We start from the raw sequence: 10000 nt of genomic DNA on the forward strand, positions 1-10000 counted from the left end.
TGTTCCGCCACGTGGGTGCAGAAATGTAAGTTCGAGACGGTCGAGAATCCATAAATCAATCACGATTAAAATAACTTATTCTACCCTTAGGACAATGGTTGAAGCGCACTGCACTCGTGTTTGGGATTTGAGGATTTGGGAAACGATCCAACCTCTACCGAAGATAAAAAATGAAGAGGAGAACTTGCTTATATACTGATCATGAGTGCACTGGACTGGACGGCATACAAAACGCCAGGTAGGTACTGATCAACAGTCGATAAACGTCGAACTATCTGAACACGCGAGCGGCACTTTTAATTCTCTCGGTTATTTTCCTTTCCATTACTTTACCTTTGATGTTTCGTCGATTGCTTTAAAATCCCGTAAAACACTAGATTAATTTTCGTTCGACAGTAATAACACCACAGGCTTATTCAAAATGTTCTCTATTTGCTCCAATTGTTGTCGTTCATATGTTTATTGCATGGTTTTCCGCGGTTCGTCCATTTCGAGCCTCGTAGAGGAATTGAAGCTTGCCTTGAAGGTGATGAGCATGCGACAGAAAAATGCAATCGGCTAATCGTCTCCCAATGATCCATGCACCCTGACTAGTCCTAAGGCCAATATCATAACTCACAATGAACTGCCTGCAAGAGAAATAATCACCAAAACGGAGAGCACATGCTTTCCCTCGCGAGTCCGAAAATCCCTCCGAATTGAACCCAATCCCAATGATAGAACCGATTTAGCGTTATACTTGGTCAGTTGGGGACCGACTGAGAGACCGGCAAATCGAGCGGTGTGTCCTAATCATGTCGCGTTATCATTTGGTGACACGTATAGCTTTCAATTTTCTGCCTAAGCGCGTTCCTTTACGCCTGATTTATCGCGTTGGTTTACGGTGATTTATAAGTACCAAAAAAGTGACTTGTTATAGTTAAACTTATAGTCCAATGTAATTATTAAACTTATTCCAATAGCTGCTCGGTTTGGCTCGCTTTGTATGTTTCAAGTGCTTATCATTGTTCAAATAAACTGTTGCCTGGAGTCGTGGGTTCAGTGTAGTTCAATCGATATAGTTGCGATACAAGGGGCGAAGAAAATAGTTTATCACAACAGATTCCGTGTCGTTTCCTTCGTTCCTCTTCCTTTTCCTATAGTTTCTTTTCAATACATCCGCCTATGTCTGCATATATAGAACTACTCCGCTACCTTCTAGAAATATGATTCACTTGCCCTTTATCGCTTTTAGCAAGTGAATGGGAACCGCTGTGATCGCTGTGAAGCAACAGTTGGGTGGAAAACCCTTTTTTGCAGAGTCTTTTTGGGGTCGAAATATCCGTTATTAGGAGTGTAATGTTGGTTACAGAAGTTTACGAAGTTTGAGCATATGTATCGTACCATCGGCTGTTAGTTGTACGAGCTGCGCACTACATACTTGTTATCTTATACTTTCAGATTCCGAAAAAACTATTCTACGGTATTATTTACCCTGATTGATTGTTGTAACAACGTGAAATATGGCGGAACACATAGCTATGCCGGTAAAATATCGTACCATCGTTTCTAAACATACAGATTATACCTACAATCACTATTTTAGGAAGAAGATCCGATCAGTTCGCAAAATTTTGAGACGCTTAAAGGTACTGATTTCGCGAATCTGCTAAATAAGATGGACAATCTGAGCTCTTTGAGTAGCTCATTGGCCAAAGCTCAGAACGATGAAACTGTGAAGGAGCTTCGGGTGACGCTGGATCTAGTTATAGACCGTATAAAAACGTTGCAAGACGATCTATCCAAGCCCAATGCAATAAAACTGGCTGAATCCGTCATCGTCCTGCTGAAACTATTGGAGCCGAGCGTACTGGAGAATACTTCGCAAGAGAAATTAGACGAATTGATTGACGTAAACTTTCGCAATCCGGATATGACGATTCAAAATAAGAATATACGGAAAATAATTGAAAGCAGACTAGACACACTGGAGAATGATCATCAGTTCAAAGAATTGAAAAATCATATTGCACGTTTGCTAAATAAAAATTGAAAAGCTGATTTTTTCTGCTAAATGATGTTTCCAATGATATTCTGACAAAAATAATGCATCGCATAACTAATCAAAGTATAATAGACCTTTTACCTTTGCAAACTTTGAAGAGACAGTTTTAAAAAAGAATTTGGATCTGATATTCAATTTTGATTTTCGCTTGTTTCGCTTGTTGTTTCGCATCTTTACTATGTCGATACAACGGCGTACAAAAGCATCACCCATAATGTTTGTGGTGTGGTTTGTCGGAGAATCAATTCCAATGTACACAATATATCTTTTATAAGAAACAATGGTCTTCGATACCAATGATCTTCTTTTGTTGGGAGTAATGATGATTTCTCGCGGGAATCTTCGGGAGCAAAACCATGCCGCACATCGTTTTAACCATTTACGTTTGTCGTAGCTGAAAAACAGACTGTACAAAAGTGTTATTATGGAAATGTGGTCGCACTAACGATTGCTTACCACTTACAATCGTTCAGCTAATAATTTTATGTTTTCAAGCCGGTTCATAAGGGATAGTTCTTGTTGGGAAGTGGTTAACTCTGCGACCGCTCTCAATGTCTGTCAAATTAATACTTTTAGATAAAATCTGACTCGTGTTGTGCACATATTTCAATCTGTTTAGATTGAGACCTTACCGTTGTGTCGTCGACCGCTAAACCGCTTAGAAAATTGCTGAAAGTTGTGTATACAACCAGTAGAAACATCAGGAAATAGATATACTTTGCCCCTAGTTGCTGCACGTTTAAGTTCGCTACATCAAACTCTCCTGTTGAGGGAATAAACAGAAATGATTTATAAAACTCGGTAATATTTAATAAACACGTTCTTAAACGTTTATGCTTACCAGTTGTCATTACTATCGTTTTTAAGAAAGCAACCGGATACGTTTGAAATGTGTTTAGTGGAGCTATCTTCTCGTTATGCTCGTTATCAACAGTGGAAGAATCTTTTTCGTTAGTTCGGAACAAAATGTGAAAGCTGCATGTGCATACTATCAACCAGGGGGTTAAGGGTAGCAAACATTTGCAAAAGCTGATTAAAATCGTTTTTATCATAATACGGTTACTTGAGCAAGAGAGCCAGGGGAACTTGACTAAAACGAATGTGACCTCAACTCCTAATAATAACAATTCAATAACCGAAGTCACTCGAAGCACATCTTCAGAATGGTCGATCAATAGTTTTGCCAAAAAAATAAAAATCAAAATCAATTGTATAATGATTGCAACTTGCAGCAAAATTTTAGACCAATGGACATTTGTTATTTTCTTTTCGATGAAAAAGCAAAAGGCAAATCGTAGCAGCAAGTATATTGTTGCGAATATTTCTAAATTGGCGAGAAGTTTGTTATCAAGCATGATTATTAAGGCAACTAAACCTACGAAATGTGCAAAATGATACGCAAAGTAGACACTTCTGAAATGGTAAAGATCGTATCTTTTCAACGTTACAATGCTGGCTATGACTGGATGTTCAAGAATATTATTACTGGGTAATCTATCTGCTAACTGCACCAATGGATATAGTTCGCTTTCTGCTAGAACCGTTTTATCGTCTTCTTTTGCATTAAAATTCGACAAATCAATTGTCAACATGAATTGTTCGTCGTCCTCATTCAATTCATTAGCTTTCACACATGAATCCAAATGTTTCTCGAATAATTCAAGTTCTATATCACAAATAGGAGTTTGTCCCTGGAAATCTCTAGCGCCTAGATAAGCTCCTTCTGCTAATAACTTTAGTTGAGCTGTCTCATTTCTGTGTGATACCGCATAGAATAGTGCTGTTCGCTTTGTTGACTCATCTGGTTGGTCGATACAATCGGGAAACATCTTCAAAATCTCCTCAAAGGAATCAAAGGGTTCCTTTTCGTTATTTAATAAAACTTTTTTCAATACTGTTGGAAACGAAGCGAACTTTTCTGGTTTTTTTGCCGAAATTAACTCAAAAAGTGCTTTGTTCTTAAGTTTGCAGCATAGATTTAGGACATTATCAAAAATATCGGGCTGCATTTTCCCATCGATCTGGATCATCATGGATCGAAGTAGATAATCGATACATAGCAGATTGTTTTTGTAGTTTGCTGTGTGTACTAATTGGAGAATTTCATCTGGTTTCATTTTTTCAAATGATTGTTTGTTTTGTTCACAGTATTGTTTGAACTCGTTCTCTTCCTTCGAAATCAATTCGTCTTTGAATCGCATGAACGATGTTTTATTGTCTGAACGGTTGAATTCCAAGCATGGAAATTTTTTAGACACCATTTTTTTAAGTATCTTATCTTCAGTATCATAGCCATGTTTTTCCAAAATTTTCTTTTTTTCATAACCCCACCCGTCTCCATTCATTAAGTGCTGCAGTGCTGGAATGCCTTTCACACAGGAAGCATGTATGTTCGCACCCTTTTCCAGCAATAGGTCAATGCATTTAAACACGTTTTTAATTTGTTCGACGCGATCGGGTGATGCGGGTCTAGTTTGGAGATCTTCTACAATTTCACATAAAAGATATAGCGCTGTGCGATCTTCATAGAATTGATCAATATGTATAGATGGTTTCAAATTCCACAAAGCTTCTATGTTCTTTGGGTCACAAGAAAGCGCCGCAAAATGTATTGGATATTTTCGTTGTACCGGGTGCATCTGAAACGACAGCAAAATTAAGAGTAGCTTGCATTCATGTCCAAATCTTGTTAATGCAATTCTTAAAAAATTGTAAATATATTAAATTTTCATCATTTTCAGCTCATTTGAATTTTTCCAATTTGTAATAAAATCTCCTAAGCGATTTTGACCATTAGTTTAAACAAATTTGATTTGATATAAAATCAAATCGTTCTTTTTCATTTCAAGTTCAACGATTGGGCTACTGTAAGTACTTGTAACAGAATTCGCGGGATTTCGCGGGCTGGGGGGGGGGGGGCGTAGTCAAAAGTTGCAGTTTTTTGTATTTGAGTTACTTATGTTTGAAATCAAATGATGATGCTTCATACAAAATCAATGGGGAAGCGTTTTCTCATTAAATACATCATTTGGTTGCCATAAACCATTTTGATATTTGGATTCAACCCTCCATCCCAGAAGCTTTGAGAGAGAGGAAGCAATCCCGTAATCAACACGGGCTTGCACATAGCATGACTAGGCTGATTAGATACATATGGCTACGAGACTTACACACTGACAGTTTTAATGTAAGGAAAGATAAAAAAGATTGGTAAATTGATTAAACCATCGTCGGTTGTGTTAGAATTTGTGATAAGCTCACTGTACGTTACGTAGTCGAGAATCTATTTACTTAGACTCCGCCTTATGCGCGAAGCCTTGGGTTTTTTTAAACATATATAAGGACGGACGAGCCGTATGTTTAAGCCTTGGGTTAATGGAGAAATAATGTATACACAATAAATTTGTACTTCAGCACATTTACGCAAACGTGATAAAAAAAACCCAAATGGTTCAAAAAGACGTCGCAGTGTCGAAATTCATCGAACGATCACAATATAGATGAAGACATTGGGACATTGGCACTTTAAACTATCTTTTATAAAAGATTACAGAAACATTTTCCTTACAGGCACTACACTACAGAGCCAGTAGCTCCACATTGTGCAATACATACCTCAGTTAACTTGGGTTTTTTTCTTTCGCATGCCTTAATATGCTCTGCACATCCACTTGTTTTGCAAACCAATTCAAAAATCGTATATCCATTGTACCTACCGGGGTACCTCATATTGACATCAACATTTTCTAATGCCTGCTTAAATTTCTCCAAGTCTTCGAGACTGTTAAGCATTTTATATTCAGATGTAAAATATATCCGAATTAAACGTAATATCAACGCAACCAAGAACACCTCCTAAACACTTCTGCCAGTAGAGTATAATCGCGCAAGGATTAGATATTGTTTTGCACGGCAAATTATCGACCTGACACGAGTACGAATTAGTAACTAATGACTGATCTGGATCCGTTTTTCAATCCTTAGAGCAGCCTTCCGAAGAAAGAGCAATATCACTATCTCGCTTACTTATCATTTCTTCGACAACATAAGCTTTAACGATAAAGGAAACAAAATCAGCAGTCCTCGAAATGGACCTTGATAATCGACTTGTTCACAGTGCGATTTGTAATCGGTAAAACCAATTTACAACTAAAATTAAGAGCTCAGCTACACCAGAATTCTACATTCACTAAGTGCTGCCAACGCTTGATCCAGCTTCGAAATTTTGACAGCTGATAACCCAGAAATTCGTAGAGCTCCACGCTGAATTTGAATGATCAAACATCAATCAAATTGCGCTTAACCAAACTGAACAAACCGACTGAACTTATCCGCAGAACGGCAGCTTTGAGAAGAGTCATTGACAAATAATTGAATAATTGATCCTCTCATGCATCAAGTTGAATCATGAACCAGGTTGAATCGAGAGGATCTTTTCTATAAGAGTTCAGAAATATAGATTCAATAAATATGATTGTACTTTTTTATGGTTATTAGCCCATACCTATTTCGAATGATCACAGGACAAGATGACATGCACAGTTTAATTTATGTGATCCATTATTTTTCATAGACAACCAATTATAAAAACTTTTTTAAATAAATCTTTTGTTTCAAATCACAATTTCTGAAATGGAAGCAACATTTTCAACGCATTTTTTGTTCTGGCCCTCCCTGAAATCCTATTTAAACTCAGCCAACAGCAAATAGACTGCTGCTAAACGAATACACCGGCATTTTTAATCAGAAACAAGATCAAAAACCCTGATACACTGACTACAATGAAGATTGCTGACGTGGTGATGATTTATGTATTACTACACGTTGCTTTGACTCCGCCTTGTTCGTCAGGTTATCAGACAAAATGGAGTAAATTCAGTTTAGCTATAAATTCATTACGCAAACGTGACAAAATAATGGCTGTTACTGTTATCGAAATGACCGATCATTGTGCATCACAAAGGAGAAAGAAAATTAATAGCACCCATGGCAATTCCTGTGGTACAATTTAGTTTGATTTCATATAAATTGAAATCGTAAATCAAAACTTAGCTTAATTCAAACTACACGCCGGAAACAGGTCCGTAAGTCTGCAAGTTGATTTTCCCAGGAAACTGTTACAAATTGAATATAAATTGCGAATTGTTGTAGAAGATGCTATCTCCTCCCAACTGAGTATTTTCACACACAGGCCGCATCGTTGGCACACTTAAAATTCACAAAATTTTGCGGAAAAATGAACAAATTAAGTTATGGAAAATTGTATCTCATGCACCAGCTAAGGCAACCACGTCAGCACAGGTGTACAATTTATGACTAAATGTCTTCTGGTGGTAAACCATTGATGATTACACATACGATACTATGTACCGCGTATATGATTGATTTGGTCAGTAATATATAAGTACTACTTCTGTGACACCGAGACAAGAAAACGAGATTAACTTTACAGGGTTAACCGAAAAGTTGTGGTTGGTCGCAACAAAATATATAAAAAATTAGGATATCAATATTGTGTCCCGAGGATAGCAGGTATTTTTAAACTATATTCCTTTTATAAAGATTTTCCGCTCCTTTGACCCACGAGATCTTCGCATATCAACATGATCGTCCGACTCGATACGCAGCATCCAGCGTTAAGTGAATGATCTCACTATTTTAGATCATGTTAACTATTTTTAATTAAGCATAATTTTATGTAGATCTTTATGCACTTACTAATGCACCTTCAAGGCGATAGGCACAGGCGTTTTTTCATCAATGGTCGCTTTTTGATTTTCGGAGAATTGCCAAGATCGAGAAATGCATGTCAAGATCGTGTACATTTAACTTATTTTTGAAACCGATTAAAGCGCTTTGGAAATCAACTTTAACTTTTCGGAAAACCCTGTATCAAGTATGTATGTATGATTAAACTGTTTACATTTCCCAGAAGTTTGTAAATAAGTCCCACTTGCTTGCTTATTTGCTCTTTCTAGATCTGCAACGACCAATTCTCACGATCATGCCATGCCTTGGCTTATGATTATAAAATTGTATCATGGCTTATGTACTGTACACCGAAAATAGTTGTTAACCAGCATTAACGACAAGTACGCAACATTTCAACTAACCTTATCATTCCTTATCGTTTTAGGCACAGCCTTCGTGGATTCATAATAGCGGGTTCCTTGACCTTTCGCAGACACAACCGATCTTCACAGCGGTCACTCTAAAAATGAGAATTAAGTATTCTAGCCAACTACGATTGAACTACATGTGAGACACTGGTACTTTTGCTAAAAAGCAAATGGGGATTTTTGAGCAAGAAGTAGCTATTCTTTAACTTTTGTAGTTAATCTACTTTTTAGCAATTACTACAATAGCAAACCCAATTTGTAAATGAATTGAGGGTACGCCAACCACTTGTTCTCGTTATGGCAGTGTTTAACTAAGTCATAAGTTTTGTTGTTCGTATGTCTAATTTACTCAATTTAGCATCTCGCTGAAGTATAGAGCAATCGGCGGATTATAAGTAAGATGCCGTATGTTGGGTGTTTCTCTGGTAGATTAGAAAAATGTAATAAATGTAACGAAACGAAAGAAGTAATAAAGGATATAATAAGGTAATTTTGCCTGATAACCCTTTTTTAATACGATGCACACAATGATCCATAAATTTTAAACTTATTTCATATTTAATATGATGTATTGTTTTTCCATCCTTTTTATTTGGAAAAAAGGACTCGATTGAAATAAAGAATACTAGTGGCAATGTCGGAACAGTTCCACTTTGTCTTTCGCTTAAAAACCTTTAGTGGGCTTTGATGCTAGTAATTCAGTGAGCTAGTAATTCATCCTGCAATAGCAAACACCATTTGGGACACTTTGAATCTATTGCCTGACCATCAAAAGAAGGATCAAGCACGTCATCTTCTCCACGATGCGACGGACGATATTAACATAAATAATCTACGTGCTATAACAGTGATGGGTTCAGTTTTGTAGGTGGCTTTATTTCATTTGATATTCCTGATTCAATTTCAATATGAAAATCGTTTCATCTATACCGATTTCCGCACTGTACAGACTCTTGACCCGAAGCTTCACCTTCTTCAGTATCTCTTGCTCGGGCGGTGTGAGTGTTTCGAGAATTTCGTTGATGTACGCCTCCGATTCGCCCCGCTCCTTCATCGTCTCTACGATGCTGTCCAGCCGTTGACTCTTTTCAATCAACCGCTTATTGACGGCCTTATCGTGCGCTGAGCGAGTGATGGAGTTGTAGAGCGCCTTGTAGCAGCTTTCCAACAGCATCGACACGATCTGCCGCTGATTGACGTAGAACAGAAAGAACGACTTCGGTGCCCCGGCACTGCCACCGCCCGGTTTGCGGATCGTTTGTATGAGCAGAAAGTTTTCCTCCATCAGCTTGTAGGTCAACTGTTTCGCCTCCTTGGCCGGTACCATGGCTTCCTTCTGTATCTCTTCCTGTTCGATGAAGCGTTTCATGCGGATGACGCGAAAAATGCGAGCCGCCTTTGATCCATACTTCTCGACGATGATGTTCTCGATGCAGGACCACGTGAGCTGTTCGAAGATTTTCTTCGCATTCACCGTAAACTGGCCGCCGCCCTTGTTGTCGTACTTTGAGATGAACTCATTCGACTCTAGCACGGTCATGTATTGGTCGAGAAAGCGCAGCATTTCGACGTTTTGCGATTTTTTCTCGCACCGCTGCCGCAGATCGACCAACGCGATCGGATTCGAAACCGCTTCCCAGGGTTTCGTCCGTTCGAACATGAGCTCCAGCAGATACTTCATACACTCGCCCGCATTCGCATCGATCATCCGCTCCACGGCCCCCATTACGATGGCATCACGGAAATCGAGATGGAACTGTTCCACGTTCACCAACCAATTGATACCCTCGTCCGGCGGCACACGCGTACCCTTGCCTTCGTGCAGCTCGTTCAGATC

At 38.4% G+C, this 10000-nt stretch overlaps 2 protein-coding genes across 4 annotated transcripts in view; one reads left to right on the forward strand and one right to left on the reverse strand.

Moving 5' to 3' along the window:
- Window positions 1-805: 805 nt before the first annotated feature.
- Window positions 806-2082, forward strand: LOC126568883 (uncharacterized). Of its 3 annotated transcripts, none has more exons than XM_050225557.1 (3): window positions 806-937; window positions 1441-1526; window positions 1586-2082. In XM_050225557.1, exons 2-3 carry the CDS (start codon window positions 1503-1505, stop codon window positions 2030-2032), a joined length of 471 nt encoding a protein of 156 aa, XP_050081514.1. In that variant the 5' UTR covers window positions 806-937; window positions 1441-1502; the 3' UTR covers window positions 2033-2082. The 3 variants fall into 3 exon arrangements, with proteins under 3 accessions (XP_050081514.1, XP_050081515.1, XP_050081513.1); XM_050225558.1 differs by having other exon boundaries at window positions 806-905; XM_050225556.1 differs by having other exon boundaries at window positions 806-1526.
- A 6940-nt stretch (window positions 2083-9022) lies between these two features.
- Window positions 9023-10000, reverse strand: part of LOC126581387 (DNA-directed RNA polymerase III subunit RPC3) — a 1670-nt gene continuing 692 nt past the window's right edge. Inside the window, exon 2 of the mRNA XM_050244993.1 lies at window positions 9023-10000. This exon is cut by the window's right edge and continues 411 nt beyond it. Within this exon, the coding sequence (XP_050100950.1) occupies window positions 9038-10000 (963 nt within the window). The 3' untranslated portion in view covers window positions 9023-9037.

The sequence above is a fragment of the Anopheles aquasalis genome, chromosome 2, assembly GCF_943734665.1.
Source record: "Anopheles aquasalis chromosome 2, idAnoAquaMG_Q_19, whole genome shotgun sequence".
In the NCBI taxonomy this organism is placed as follows: Eukaryota; Metazoa; Arthropoda; class Insecta; order Diptera; family Culicidae; genus Anopheles; species Anopheles aquasalis.